The sequence below is a fragment of the Pipistrellus kuhlii genome, unplaced genomic scaffold (assembly GCF_014108245.1).
Source record: "Pipistrellus kuhlii isolate mPipKuh1 unplaced genomic scaffold, mPipKuh1.p scaffold_m20_p_41, whole genome shotgun sequence".
Classification (NCBI taxonomy): domain Eukaryota; kingdom Metazoa; phylum Chordata; class Mammalia; order Chiroptera; family Vespertilionidae; genus Pipistrellus; species Pipistrellus kuhlii.
This window is the reverse complement of record NW_023425542.1, coordinates 1,806,161-1,820,548: the sequence shown is the minus strand read 5'-3', so window position 1 is coordinate 1,820,548 and position 14,388 is coordinate 1,806,161. Positions and strand designations below refer to the sequence as shown.

The following is a 14,388-nucleotide window of genomic DNA, read 5'->3' as shown; positions in this document are numbered from 1 at the left end:
TGAGAGTGTTTTGGCATCAAAAAGAGGTAGAGCCCTATATGCTTTGGCAGAGGCAGTTATTTTCAAACTTATCCTCTATAAAAAGTCATGTTAGATGTGTAAGAATTATTGGTGAGCCCTGGCTGGTTTTGGCTCAGTGGTTAGTGTGCCGACCCACGAAAACAAGGGGCACAGGTTTGATTCCTGCTCAAGGGCATGTACGTTGGTTGCAGGTTCATCCCAGGCCCCAGTTGGGATTCATGGGAGAAGCAACCAGTGGATGTGTCTCTCTCACATGGACCTCTCTCTCTCTTTCTGTCTTTTTCTCTTTCTCTCATTCCCTCCTCCTGCCCCTTCCACATTCTCTCTAAAGATCAATGGAAAAAATACCCTCCAGTGAGGATTTAAGAAAAATTACTAGTGAATAGTGGAGGTAGACAATTTTACTACAGAAACATACCATTAAGCGTTCCAAGCTCTTGGAACAGGAGCAGGAGTTAATTAGGAAGAAAAGCAAGTGAGGCTGCAAAAAACATCTGTAGTGCTCTTGGTCAAGATGCAGTTAGTGACAGAAAATGCCAGCGTTGGTTTGAGAAATTTCACGAGGGAAATTTTTCGTTAGATGACAAGAGTGGTCGAGGCCGTGTGTCCAATTTTGATCAAGAAGCTCTTCAAGCTCTTTTGGTGCAAAATCCTCAAATTACCCAACAAGAGCTTGCGACAACTTTAAATTGTTCACAAAAAACAATTTCCAATCAATTGCGTGCACTTGGCAAAGTCCAAAAGTTTGGAAAATGGGTTCCTCATGAGTTGACCGGCAACAACCGTAATCAAAGAGTCACAATTTGCAGTTCGCTCCTCTCTCGTCAAAACCGTTTGCCGTTTTTAGAGCAAATTGTTACCGGAGATGAAGAATGGGTGCTGTATGTTAATTTGAAAAGGCGACCTCAATGGTTGGACAAAAATGAGGCTCCTCAGCCCATGCCAAAACCTGACTTGCATGCGAAAAAAGTGATGTTGTGTGTTTGGTGGAATTTTAAAGGAATTCTTCATTATGAACTTTTACCATCTACCCAAACCATTACAAGTGCAGTGTATAGTGCCCAATTGGAAAGGTTAGCCCAAGCTTAAAGAGAAAAAGAACCCGCGCTGATTAATCGGAAGGGTGTAATTCTTCACCACGATAACGCATGACCGCATACTGCAAGAATCACTGCTGAAAAACTGCGCCAGTTGGAATGGGAAGTTCTCCCTCAACCTGCATATTCTCCTGATATTGCCCCTTCCGATTACCATTTGTTTCGTTCTTTGCAAAACTTTCTTCTTGGAAAAAAATTTAATAATGAAGAATGCCTCAAAAATGCATTGACCGAATTTTTTGCATCAAAATCACAAGAATTTTACAACAGAGGGATTAAAATGCTTCCTGAGCGTTGGGCACAAGTAGTAGAAAACAATGGCAACTATATTGTTGATTAAATTTTGTTGTATTGTTTAAATTGTGTGTGAGCCAAGGTGTCAGGGAGCCTGTCATTAAAATGGATGAGGAAGCCCAGCTGGTGTGGCTCAGTTGGCTGAGCATCATCCCATGAACCGGGAGGTCACGGTTCGATTCCTGGTCAGGGCACGTGCCTCAGTTGTGACTCAAACCAGAGGCAGCCAATCCATGATAGAAACATCATTGATTTTTCTTTTTCTCTCTCCCTTTTCCTGCCTCTCTCTGAAATAAATGAAAACATATTTTTTAAAAAGGATGAGAGAGAAAAGCCAAGTCATAAGTTAACAAATACCTTATTTAATAATCTAACACATTGAAATTGAAAAATGGTCTAACACATTAGCTCCTAGCAATCTAGACCTCTCCTCACATGCCAAGTAAAGCGTTGGCAAAAGGGTGCCACTGAATTACCTAAACGGTGGTGGAGCCTAATTGATTCACCGAGTCCTGATTCTGGTTGAGCCGAGGGTACTGTTTCCATCTCTCCGGGGCTGGGCAGGACTCTGATTCTCAAGTATCTTTATCCACTGTAGCGTCATTTGTTAATATTCAGTTCATTTATTGGCTGTTTTGTGTTGTTTTCTTTTTTCCTTCTTCTCTTGGTTATCTGGGGATAACCCTTTAGCTGCTCTACCCAAAAAGAACAAAAAGAAGAAAAAGGACCCAGCGCCTGCCCGGCTTTGCTGAAGCGCCTTCAGTTCTGGTCATCCTTGGACACCCTACCCCCTTCCAAATAGGCTCTCCCTCTTCCAAACACTACATTTTTGTCCGTTCCCTTTACCAGTTCCTCACCAAATACCCTCCCTCACTTATCAAACAAAACAAATAAAAAAAAATAATAAAAAAATAAAAAATACAACCCATAAAAGACCACCAGTGACCTGTAGCGAAAAGGCAAAGGACCCATAGTGGCCCCCTCCTCCTCCCGACACCAAAGAAGCTCCGGAGCCTTCAAACTACCAACGTGCCCTCAGGGACAACGGCCTCCTCTCCTGTCGGCCTGCGGAGCCTGGAGCGGCTGTAGGAGAAGAATGAGGTTCCCGGGCTGCTTCAATTTGTCTGTTAGTGACAACGCTGCGCCAGCCCTAAGGGTCACACACCACATGTGGGACTCTGTCTGATCCTCCAGCCACTGCTGTCTTTGGAACAAATCCACTGTGGCCTGGGGACGCTCAAAATGCAAACAGACTTCCCAGAGGCAGACACTATGTGAGCGGGCCCCTTAGAACACGTGTTAGCTACATCACCTCCATTAAAGCATGCGTGTGCGTGTGCGGGTGAGCAGATACACACATGCACGCACTCTCTCAGGGCTGGGCCCTCGTGGTCCGGAAACTCAACTCCCTTTCCCAGAAGCCTGGTGGTCCCAGGGGAAGCCCAGACCAGCCAGACTACAAAGACGTTGAGTCCTCGGTGGACCCTGGAGTCAGGCTCACTGTTAACCCAGAGCGTGGCCAAGCCCGGCCTGGGACCCACGTCCTGCAGGCCAGGGTGGGCTTCCAGGCAGGTGGCCTCAGGCTTTGCCTCTGTCCAGCTGGCTCCTGGGGCCACACGGGGACCTGTCAACCCTGCTCACTTTTCTGTAAATACTGGGTCTGCCCGGCCTGGGTGACGGGGCAGAGAGAAGCCCTGCCCGCCCCTCCCAGGAAGTGGCCACAGTGTGCAGAGGGGAGCGTGTGCGAGAGGCAGGGGCAGCCTGATTTGGAAATGGCTGCAGCGCCCCAGTGTCCCCATGGAGGTGAGACTCTGATTTATTGTTTCTGAGGGACTTCCTGGGGTTGAAACCACATTTAATATACTACATTCAGGTGTTCACCCTCATGAAATATATGTGCTTTGAGGTGTCCCCCAAATATATACTACAGGGTATCCCCCCAAATGTAAGCACACTTTGATGCTGATAACTCATTTTTCACTCCATTTCAGGGTTAGCGGATTTGACGTAATGGGTGAAGCCAGACTAAGTTTTGAGCAGAGAAGATGTATCCTCTGGACTGTCTTTTGGGGACACATAAGGATGAGGTGTCTGGGCCACAGTCAGGCGTGGCGGCCGCTGTGGACAGAGGAGGCGCACAAACAGAAGCAGCGGATCTTGGTGTTTGCGGTTCCATTGCTTCCTCAGCAGCAGCGCCAGGACTGAGGCGAACGATGGAGGCGCAAACAACAAGAATTGTCCCTTCGGTTTGGGGTGTATATCTCTCTCTCCACAGCTGCCCTGGACTCCTCAATCGTTGTCGGTCGTGTACCATACCTTTATCTTTTATGGATCCGCATAGAAAGCCGAGTGGGGAAATTTTCTTCGCTCAAAGCCTAGACCTTCTTCAGTCATTTCTTCAAATCAGTGAGACTTGAAAAGGGGTGGAAATTCAGTGAGTTGTCAGCTGTTAAAGTGTGTGCACATTTTTTGGAACACTGCATTTTCCATTGGGAGTCATTCCCTTTCACCAGAGTCACACCTGAGTGTGTGTGTGTGTGTGTGTGTGTGTATATATATATATATTTTTTTTTTTTTTTGCGGGAGGTAGGGGACACACACACACCCTATATTTATGTTCAAAAGGCAGTCATTCTCTTCCTTCGGATTGATATTATTTCTTCTCACAGCACATTTTTTGGACCACCCTATGTTCACATTTCATAGGGAGTCATCCATGTTTGTCGGGAGTCTGACCTCTGTGTACCTTACTTGGGGGACACTCCATGTTCATGTTCTATAGGGAGTCATTGGTTTGCATCGGGAGTCTCACCTGCTGTGTGTGTTTGGCCGGTTCCTGACACACTTTGTTTCCCTTGTTACAAAGGTGCTCATCATGGGATGTACTACACCTGGAGATTGGGGTTTTCTAAAGATTTTCTCCGTTTGAGCTAAAGTACTGAGAAATGTTAACATGGTCAGTTATCAAAGTACTGTGAGTTGTCAGTTCAGTAGCCGTTGATTCTGTAACACTAGGACAGGTTTGTAATAAAATGAGATGTAGAATTGAGTCCTAGTTTTTCTCACTGCTTGTTACTGGCGGTGTTTTTGGGGTGTAGGGTCTTCGGGCTCCCTCCATCAGCCCCCCAGTCTCCCAGCCCCCGGAATCCACCAGCTCCCTTTGCCAGAGGTCAGAGCATGGGAAGTGAGGCTTCCCGTTTACCAGGCAACAGCGTTTATTTTACGCTCCTGTCAGTTGAATCCCATTTGGATTTGGGATTTATCTCGCAACAGGCCGCCTGCCCTGCGCCTTTGGCTTTTGCAGGATCTGACACTGGCCAGTCACCCCTCAGAGCTCTCAGCCTCTGTCCCCTGGCTCTCTCCTGGCTGGGACAGCCCTTCAGGGCTCACACTTGCCATTCGTTCTCTCACTCACTCATTCCCTCCACAAACACTCAGTGACCGCTCCTGTGTGCTCACTCCCGGGTTCCACCATGGAGGCAGCGCCCTCCAGGCCCCTCTGTAGGGCTGACCACCTGCTCCCCTAGCACTGACCACTCCTGAGCTTCAGGCCTGAGGTCGGCTGCCTTAGACCTTCTGCCCGGGCTGCAGGCTTCCTCCACTCCTGGCTCCTCTGGGCTCCCTACTTATCCAAGCACACCAGCTGTCAATCACAGAAGCCCAAAGCCTCCTCTTTCCACTTCCCACAGGTGGTAGCTTCCCTGAACCTGGGAATGGGCATGGAATCTGTCCGCCCATCTCAGCTGACTGTTCTCATCCCATGTCCCCCCGACACCCCTGTCCCTGGGTTGTGGCAGGAGCTTGTCAACTGGTCTGCCTGCCTCCCGCGACTCCTCAGCCCCATGGCGCCTCTCAGCATTCACCCTGGTGACCTTCCTTTTTGAACCTCCCCTCCCTCAGCCTCCACCCTAGCTACACATTTCTTTGTCGTCTAGCTTCTCCGTGGGTCACTTCAGGGTGCACCCAACCCTCTATTAACCCCCCAACCCCCAGCCCCAGGGAAGCTCATACACACCCACAGCTTTCACTGCAATCTTCCCAGAAGGCTCCACGCACCTGCAGCCCCAGCCTCTCCTGGGAACCTCCAGACCTGTTTCCAGCGTGGATGTCCCAAGACACCTCCCACTTAGAATGCTCAGCACACGGTTCTCCATCCTCCCCACCAAAGCTTCTGTGCGCCTCCTCTCCCACCTCTGTCCCCTCAGCCAGACCATGTTGGGCATCCCCCTCTTCTCCCCATGTCCTGTCCATCACTCCCTCAGCTGCTTCCCACTCTGATGTCTCGCTCACATACCCAGCCAACCCCAGGTGGGGCCCCCCCCTGGACAGCACCATGGGATCCCATCCTGAGGGGGCGTCCCAAACCATGCCCTGCTGAGCTCCAGGGCCCCACCTCTGCCCTGCCTGGGCGCTGTGCGATGTGGGGGGAGGGGAACCTCCAAGTGCCCGCTGAGGGCTGAGGGCTGCGGGCTGAGGGCTGCCTGCAGAGAGGGTGGGGTCACCTGTGGCACCAGAGGGGCTCTCCCTGGGAGAACAACAAAGTGAGAGCATTAGAGAACATGCGACAGACCTTGGGAAGGAAGCATCAGCCAAATACCAACCAGCCAGAGGAAGAATGTTTACATGTATGCACTCACATACACATGTATGTATACATGTATGTACACAGCCCATCAATTTCCTTAGAAAGCTGTCATTGATTTTGCTAAACGGGTGTATTTAGAGCCCACCTATGCTTGCCCTTGACTGACAGATGACTGTGGTTCCAATGTGAATGTTGGATGATATTTTATGTTGGCAAGTAAAAGAAGCTGAAGGTGTGAGTGAGAACCTCACTCAATTAGGCAGTCCTTTTCTGAGTGGCAGCCTAAGTCCCTCAGTTTCTCATAATGTATTTGTATTGTAATGTCTACACACATTGTTTTTTAAAAAACAGAAATACAATGTACATATCACAATATTCACCCAAGACATACTTTTAAGTTTAATCTTTTAACGTTTTCTCCATCACTCTTGTATCTAGAGAGATTAGACACTAAAGAAAACAAATCAAGCCCTGGTGTGGTAAGACTTGCCAATTTCCTTGGTGTAAATATTTTCACTACAGCTGATTTCAAGCTGCCAACCTGGATCCCTCACCACCAAGATGGGAATAGACATGCGGTGCCACCTGTTCTACAATATCACCTCCTTGCAGGCACAGCAGGTATGAATAACCCAAGAGCATAGGTAACAGGAAAACAATTACAAGTGGCACGTTGGTGGTATTTATTAAGTTTATTTTAAAATGTGTTTTACTGATTGTAGAAAGAGGAATCGGGAAAGAGATCAATGTGGGAGAGAAACTGATCGGTTGCCTTCAGAACACACCCCCACCAGGAACCAAACCCACACCCTGGGCTTGTGCCCTGACTGAGAATGGAACTGGTGACCTTTTGGTACACAGGACAATGCCCAACCCACTGAGCGACACCGACCAGGGTATTGCCTTTGTTTTTAACATGAATTATTTAATCACGGGTTCACATAAGTTTATTGATAGTCATGGCTGTGTTTAAAACCTGGCGTGTGAAGTTCCTGGAAACACTGACCAGTCGGCTCACACGCTGGCTCCAGCTCAGCAAGGGGGCACTGCCTTGTAGGGTGGCTGAAAGGAAGGGGCCTGTGTGAGCCCTCTGCCAGCGCATACATTGGACCCAAGCTAGGCGCTGCTCAGGACCATGGTCAGAAGGATGGAAGTAGAGATGGGGCACTCAGATACAAACTGTCCAAGGTCTGGAGAGGTCATGTGATGGGCTTGGGGTCATGCAAGTCAGTGCCAGGCCCAGGACCTGCTGTGCAATAGAGCCACCACCAGGCCACCTGCAGCAACTCCACCCCCATTGGCAATGGCAGCTGCTGACATCAACTTGGCCTCCATCTTTAAGGAGGCGGGGATTCCGAGCTGGTGAAGCTCATGGCGCCCAGCACCAAGGGCGTAGTGCCAAGGCCAACACATGGGGGAAGAAGCCTTTGAGCTTGGCCCTATGGAACAGGCCCCTTCAGATCTCCATGTCATCTTCCTGGGGCATGAACTTGGGGTCTGCTTTACTCTTGTGAGAGTCACAGAACAGGGACAGGGACCCAATACAAAGAAAGATTTTAGGTATGAACACAAGCTAGTGGAATGGATGAATTCCACTATAAAAATAGTTAAACCTATTTTTTTTTTGTCAGATTGGCAAAAACCATATTTTTTGGTGTGCCTCAGCATTTTAGTAACTCGTGTATGTGTTCATAAGATGAAAAAGGCTGTTCTAGAGTCAGGATGGAGCCAGACCCTGAGTCCTGGGAGGGGAGAAGAGGGGGTGGATAATGCCTGAGGCTGCAGGGCTTGATAGCGAGTCAGTGGCTCAAACTGTGAGCCCAGAGCCAGGTCATCCTACCACACTGGCTCTGGCTGAGATGTTCGAAGACACTTGGTCCAGGTCCCCATCTGAAGAGCAGCAAGCTGAGGCTCAGAGGGGAGACCTGACCTCAGGCTCACACGTGAGTGACAGTACTGACCTGGCTTCCAGGGGCAGAGGTATTGGTTCCTACAGAGTTCCCGCTAGCTCGCCCTGCCCTGCCCTGTCCACAAGGACGGAGCACGGCACCAGAGAACCTGAAAGCATCTCCTCTTTTTTTCTTTCCTTTTATTTTTTAAAATATATTTTATTAATTTTTTTACAGAGAGGATGGGAGAGGGATGGAGAGTTAGAAACATCGATGAGAGAAGCATTGATCAGCTGCCTCCTGCACTCTCCCTACTGGGGAGGTGCCCCAGTCAAGGTACATGCTCTTGACTGGAATTGAACCTGGGACCCTTGAGTCCAAAGGCTGATGCTCTAGCCACTGAACCAAACCTGCCAGCGCTTCTCTTTCTTATCCTCATCCGAATTATTCTTGAAGGGACGCCACATCCAGGCCCCAATAGATGACCCAGTGGCACCCAGGAGGATTTTGGATGACAAGGAGAGTCCAGCTGCCCCTGGGGAAGAAGAGAGGGTGAAACCACAGGGGCACAGGGTGCCCTAGCAGCCCCTGGAAAGGGCGGAGGTCAGAGATCCCAGGGAACCTCAGGCAGCCAGAGGCCCCAGCATCCCACTCCTGCTACCTCCTACTTCCTAAAACCTTAGGATGTCTGCTCTGGGGAGCAGCTGCCCAAAGAGGAGGCATGAACTCTGGTGGTGAGTCCCCCAGTGACAGGGCAGACCTTGTGAGAAATAGCAGGCACCTCACCTTTCAGAAGAGGCTGGGGTCTAGAACTGGGGAATGGGGTGTTCCCAGGTTTTGTAGGGTTGCCTGAAAAAGCATACCTGCTGGACTGTACCCGTGCACCCACCCCATCAAACCAAAAGAGGGACAGCAGAGGGGAGACAAAGGACCAGGATCTGAGGACCACACCACTGGAAGGAGAGGACAGGCCCTCCCTCAGGCTTAGGCTCTGGGCTGAATCCCATCCTGGCTCTGTTCCTCCCTTCATCCCTCCCTCCTCCTGCTCAGGACACCTACCTACTGACTGCAGAGTGGCCACCAGGCTGCCGGCAGCAACTCCACCCCCATTGGCAATGGCAGCTGATGACATCATATTGGCAGCTATGGAGGAGGCAGCGATGCCTGTGCTGGTGAAGCCTATGGCGCCCAGCACCACGGGCACAGCACCCACGGCCACCACTGTGGGGGAAAAAGCATTTGAGGTTGACCCCCATGGGACAGGCTCCTTCAGGTCTCCCTGTCATCTTCCTGGGGCATGAACTTGGGGTCTGCTGTTCCCTGGGAGAGGCACAGGGCAGGGTCAGGCACCCAAACACAAGGGAAGGCTGTAGGTGTCACAGAAGCGAGTCACTGGGTCCCAGGACTCTGCAGGTCTCTGTGTTGCTGTGACACCTGGGAGGCTCACAGCCGTCCTGGCCCGAGCTGCCCTTGTGGGAACTATTGTAAATCAGTTGAAACAAGCAGTGGCCTTCAAGCTTCCCCTTTGGTAGGAAAACTCCCCTCCCGCCCAAGCACAGGGTCAGCAGAAGATGACATCAGCGCTGCTCTTCTGCAGAGGTGATGGGGTGGGGGCTCCTGCTCTCTGCTCTCAGGGCCTGTAGCAGTGTATGTGGGGCTGCCTCCGCATCTTACATCTCCAGAGCAGTCCAGTAACAGAACATTCAACAAAGAAAATGTTATGGCCAAAACTGGTTTGGCTCAGTGGATAGAGCGTTGGCCTGGGGACTGAAAGGTTCCGGGTTCGATTCCGGTCAAGGGCATGCACCTTGGTTGCTGGCACGTCCCCAGTAGCAGGTGTGCAGGTGGCAGCTGATTGATGATTCTCTCTCATCAATGTTTCTAACTCTCTATCCCTCTCTCTTCTACTCTGTAAAAAATCAATAAAATATATTAAAAAAAATAAAATATATTTTAAAAAAAGAAAAGAAAATGTTCTGTACCTGCTCCATCCAATACTGTAGTCACATGGCTTTTGAGCATCGAGGTGTGGCTAGTGTGACAGAAACGTTTCATTTGAATTCTGGCCCCTGTATTGGAGGATCCTGCTCAGGAGCACAGCTAACCCCTGGGCTCACTGGAGGACCTGCCAGGGCGCCCAGAGCAGCTCCGGGGAACCAGACACAGCTCCGCTCCCACATTCCCCACAGCCCTGCCCTCTGGGAGGAAGCCTGGGCTCAGGCAGATGGAAGGGCCACAGGTTTACACCAGCAGAAGCTGAGCTGGGACTGGGGTGTGTTCATGGCTTTGCTTTAGTTTCTGTGCTCTAAGGTTCACCTCTGCTACTTCACCTCTGTCCCCTGCCCACTCCCCCTGTCCCACCCGCATTCTGAGGCTCCAGGGAATCCTGGGCTGGGTCACCGGAGGTTGCTCCCAGAAGCCCAGAGCCAGATGGGGGCTTGACCTCCTTCCCAGAGAGACTCACCTCCTCCGAGCACGGCTAGACCAACCTTGCCTGGACACAAAGAGAATGCATGTGAGTGTGACACGCTGGCCTCACCGCCCTTCCCGCTGCCACCCACAGTGGGGAGGCGGCTCTGGAGCCGGGATCAGAGGACAGAGCAGCTCCTGCCTGAGGTCAGAGTTACTGAGCATGTGGACGGGGGAAGCCCACAGCGCTGAGGCATTCCAGATGGGGAAGGGCAACAGCTTGAAAAGACTCCACGTGCTCTTGGAGGGGACACAATATAACCCCCATGGCTGCCCCTCATTCGTCCCATGTCCTCTGTGCCCTCCTCACCCAAGTGGATTCTATATCAGCCCATCACATGTGCCCCTTGAAGACCATTGACTCTCTCCCATACTCTTCCTCTTTTGTGCTGCAACCTACCAAGTTTCCTGTTCTCTTCACTCCCCCCACTCTGAGAACTCCCAGCATTTACAACTTCTCCCCAATCTTCAAACCTGCACCTCCACCCTCCTGGTTCTCTACTTCCTATTTAACTCAGAAAAGGAAGGCAACCAGGAGAAACAACTGGGGTGATGCAGCCAGGATTTCTGGCAGCCACCAGAAGTGAGAAGAGGCATGGGACAGGTCCTCCCCTGGAGCCTTCAGAAGAAGCATGGCCCCGTGGACACCTTGATTCGGGACTTCCAATCCCCAGAACTGTAGGAGAGTACATTTCTGTTGTTTAAAGCCACTCAGTGTGTTTAGGATTGGTTAGGAGCATTTCCTCACCTGGCCTTCAGGAACCGTCCTTTCTCACTTCTCTTCCTACCACACCTGCCTCTGCTCAGTCTCCTCCCCTCTCCCTGATCTCTGAAGGTGGCATGTCCAGGGCTCTGTCCTCAGACCCCTCCTCTGCTTTAACTCCACCTCTTGGGTGCCTCACCCAGTCCATGATTTTCAGGACAACTGCATTCTGATGACACACAAATTGATAAGTCCAGCCCAGACCTATTCCCACAGCCCTCACGATTGGGATTACATAGTTCCCTTACAGAAGAAGCCCCAGAGAGCCCCTTCATTCCTTCCTCCATGTGAATTTACAGCTAAAAGTGGTTGTCTAGGAAGCGGGCTCTCACCAAACTTATCTGCCAGGGCCTTCATCTTGGACATTCCACCCTTCAGAACTGTGAGAACTAAGCTGTGTTGCTGATGAGCCCACAGTCTAGGGCATTTTGTTACAGCAGCCTTAAGTGACTATGACAGCACACAATCAATGAGTGGAAAGGAAATCTACAGAATGGGAGGAAATATTTCCAAACCATATATCTGATGAGTTAATATTCAGAATATATAATGAATTCCCATGAAAACAAACTACACAAATAACCCAATTAAAAAAAAAACAAAAAAAAACAGGCAAAGCTGAAGCCAGTTTGGCTCAGCGGTAGAGCGTCGGTCTGCGGACTGAAAGGTCCCAGGTTCAATTCCGGTCAAGGGCATGTACTTTGGTTGTGGGCACAACCCCGGTGGGGTGTGTGCAAGAGGCAGCTGGTCGACGTTTCTAGCTCTCTCTCTCTCCTTAAAAAATCAATAAAATATATTAAAAAAAACAAAAACAAAAACAAAAACAAAACAGGCAAAGAGTCCAGCAGGGTGGCTCAGCTGGTTGAGTGTCCTCCTGTACACCAACCTGCGGGTTTGATTCTGGGTCAGGGCATGTACCTAGATTTTGGGTTTGATCCCCAGTTGGGCACGTATGAGAGGCCTTTAGGAAGTGGCTATAGGATTAAGCCTCAGATTGATCTGTTGCAAAGTCACAAACAAGTCCCAGTTTAGGGGGCAGAGCTCTCCTAGCATAATTAAGCTTGACCTTATAGCTTCCCTAGATCCTTCCCAGGTAGCTAACGGGAACACTGTAACTATTTCGACCACTTGCTTGTTTTTCTCTGACTATAAAGTAAAGCCTCATCTTGCCGGTTGGATCTTTTCTGTGTCCTCATCCATGCATGGGAGATCCATGGAGCCCCAGCTATATTCTCTTTGTCTTTTCTTTAATCCTTCCTCCCAGCTCCTCAGGTTCAACCTTGACCGTGCTGACACGGCACAGAGGCCACCAATCGCTGTTTCCCTCACCTATGGAGAACAGTATGGAGGCTCCTCAAACAATTAAATTAGAGTTCCAAATGATCAGCAGTCCCACCTCTGGGTATTTGCCTAAGGACCTAAAAATGGAGTCTAGAAGAGATACCTGCACCCCGTGTTCATAGCAGCATTATTTACAATGGCCACGAGGTGAAAGCAATCCAAACATCCAAAGGTTGATGAATGGATAAACAAAATTCTGGCGCATGGGTGAACCTTGGGACATTATGCTAAGGGAAACCAGTGAATCACAAAAAAGACAAATACCGTATGATTCCACTGTGGGCGAATGAAAGGGATTCTATGGAAAGTAACTTCCCATGGTGATCTGACCACACATTCCTAACAGGGCAGGTCATGGTGGAGAGTGGCTTCCCGGATCTATGACTTCTTTAGTGAAAGGTTTTATGCCAGTCCTGCCCAGTGTTGTGGTGCATCTAAGCAGTTTTAATCCTCAAGAGAACACCTCCTCCTGTTAACTTTCCTCAGCCCAATCCCCATCTGGCTTCCTTCAGTCTTCCTTTGTCTCTCCCCTCCCTCCCCCCTTCGTTTCAAATGCACAAAAGAGCCTGCAAAACTGTTAACACTCAGGAACATTTGAGATCTTGCGTCAGTTTGGCTCAAATAAATTCTTATAGGAATTCTCTACATATTTAGACATTTCTGACATCACCACCACTCAGATGAAAGCCCTCAGACCAAATTCCATGTTGCGTGGATCTTGCCACAATTTAAAACACACACAGAGTGGACCTTGTGCTGCCCTGTCCCTGGGCTGGCCCCAGCTCAGTGGTGAGCCTGCTCTGCAAGGATGTGTCCCGGCAGGAAAGGATTGACCAGGCTGTGGTGTGTCAACAGGGGGAGGAGCACACAGGAGAAATGAAACTTACCCAGGCCTTGGTGGGGTGGGACCAATAGGTCCGCTGGCAATGGACTTAAACTGGCAAAGAGCCAGTGCCAAGCTGACTAGAAGCTGAGCAGCAGACCTTTGTGATGAGCTAATGACAAAATCCTACCCTGGCACTTAGAAACAAACGGAGCAAGGTTTTCAGAGGGCAGGTATCTGGCCTGGGGTCAGGCAACAGGTCAGTCCAAGAGCCAGGACCTGGAAGGCAGTCCCTCTGACTCCAGAGCATCGCTGGCTTCATTGCCCCTTCTCTGGTGATCTGGGTGTAGTAGAGCTTCCCACCAGGGACATGTGCCTCAGTGCTCACAGCTGAGAAAGCTAAGCTGAGCAGTGATGGTGGGGTGAGGCCTCAGTGCCCAGGGACCAGTTACCTGCAGTGCTGGCGAAATTGCTTTTTTTGTCTTTGGACTGCCTCTTGGAATTATTCCATGGCCACATTGGGGGACCTGATGGGGGTCCTGGTGGTGGCACCCCAGGAGTAGAACCAGCAGAGGATGGCTGGGAGGGTTCTTCCTCCTCTGGAAGAGAAGCAGAAAAAGAGCAAACAGAAGGCGGCAGATGTGGGACCAAAGGCTGCTGCCCCAGGCCCCCGAGGAGGGCTTGAGGCCCATAGACAGCACACAGCACCCTCCACCATTTCCCAACAACTCTGACTGGGGAGGGGTCGTCTGTGGCAACTGTGCTGGTAGGTGATGGGAATCCTTGGAGATGAGCCCAAGGAGGAGCCAGTGGGAGACCTGGCTGGCAACTGAGAACTGGCAGGTCCCTTACTTCACAGAGGGACAGGCTGGGGCCCAGGAGGGAAAAGACTTGCTCACACCCCTCTGCTCTGAGCCGTGGGTCACCTCACCCTCCAAAGTCCTCTCTAGGGCCCTCATCATCTGACTGGGACTCCTGAAGGAGGGTGTCAGCTGTAAACCCTTCTCCGCCTCGATGGCTTTATCTGACATCTTGGTTGCAGTGTGGGGAACACAAGGTGCACAGCCTGTTGTCACACAGAAACAGAGTGTGAGACCCCAAGTGCT

The 14,388-nt window shown here is 50.5% G+C and overlaps 1 protein-coding gene and 1 long non-coding RNA gene across 2 annotated transcripts in view; both read right to left on the bottom strand.

Moving 5' to 3' along the window:
- LOC123651253 (interferon alpha-inducible protein 27-like protein 1) overlaps positions 1 to 14,000 on the bottom strand; it is a 30,072-nt gene extending 16,072 nt beyond the window's left edge. The window contains exons 1-5 of the mRNA XM_045571948.1: positions 13,991 to 14,000; positions 13,735 to 13,881; positions 10,351 to 10,380; positions 8,946 to 9,107; positions 8,324 to 8,421 (exon numbers count right to left, since the gene is read on the bottom strand). Of these exons, the coding sequence (XP_045427904.1) occupies positions 8,324 to 8,421; positions 8,946 to 9,107; positions 10,351 to 10,380; positions 13,735 to 13,881; positions 13,991 to 14,000 (447 nt within the window). The remainder of the gene's footprint in view (positions 1 to 8,323; positions 8,422 to 8,945; positions 9,108 to 10,350; positions 10,381 to 13,734; positions 13,882 to 13,990) is intronic.
- Positions 14,001 to 14,235: 235 nt separating this feature from the next.
- The window catches only part of LOC123651259, an 8,806-nt gene continuing 8,653 nt past the window's right edge, over positions 14,236 to 14,388 (bottom strand). The window contains exon 3 of the long non-coding RNA XR_006739849.1: positions 14,236 to 14,348. This is a non-coding gene — a long non-coding RNA (uncharacterized LOC123651259). The remainder of the gene's footprint in view (positions 14,349 to 14,388) is intronic.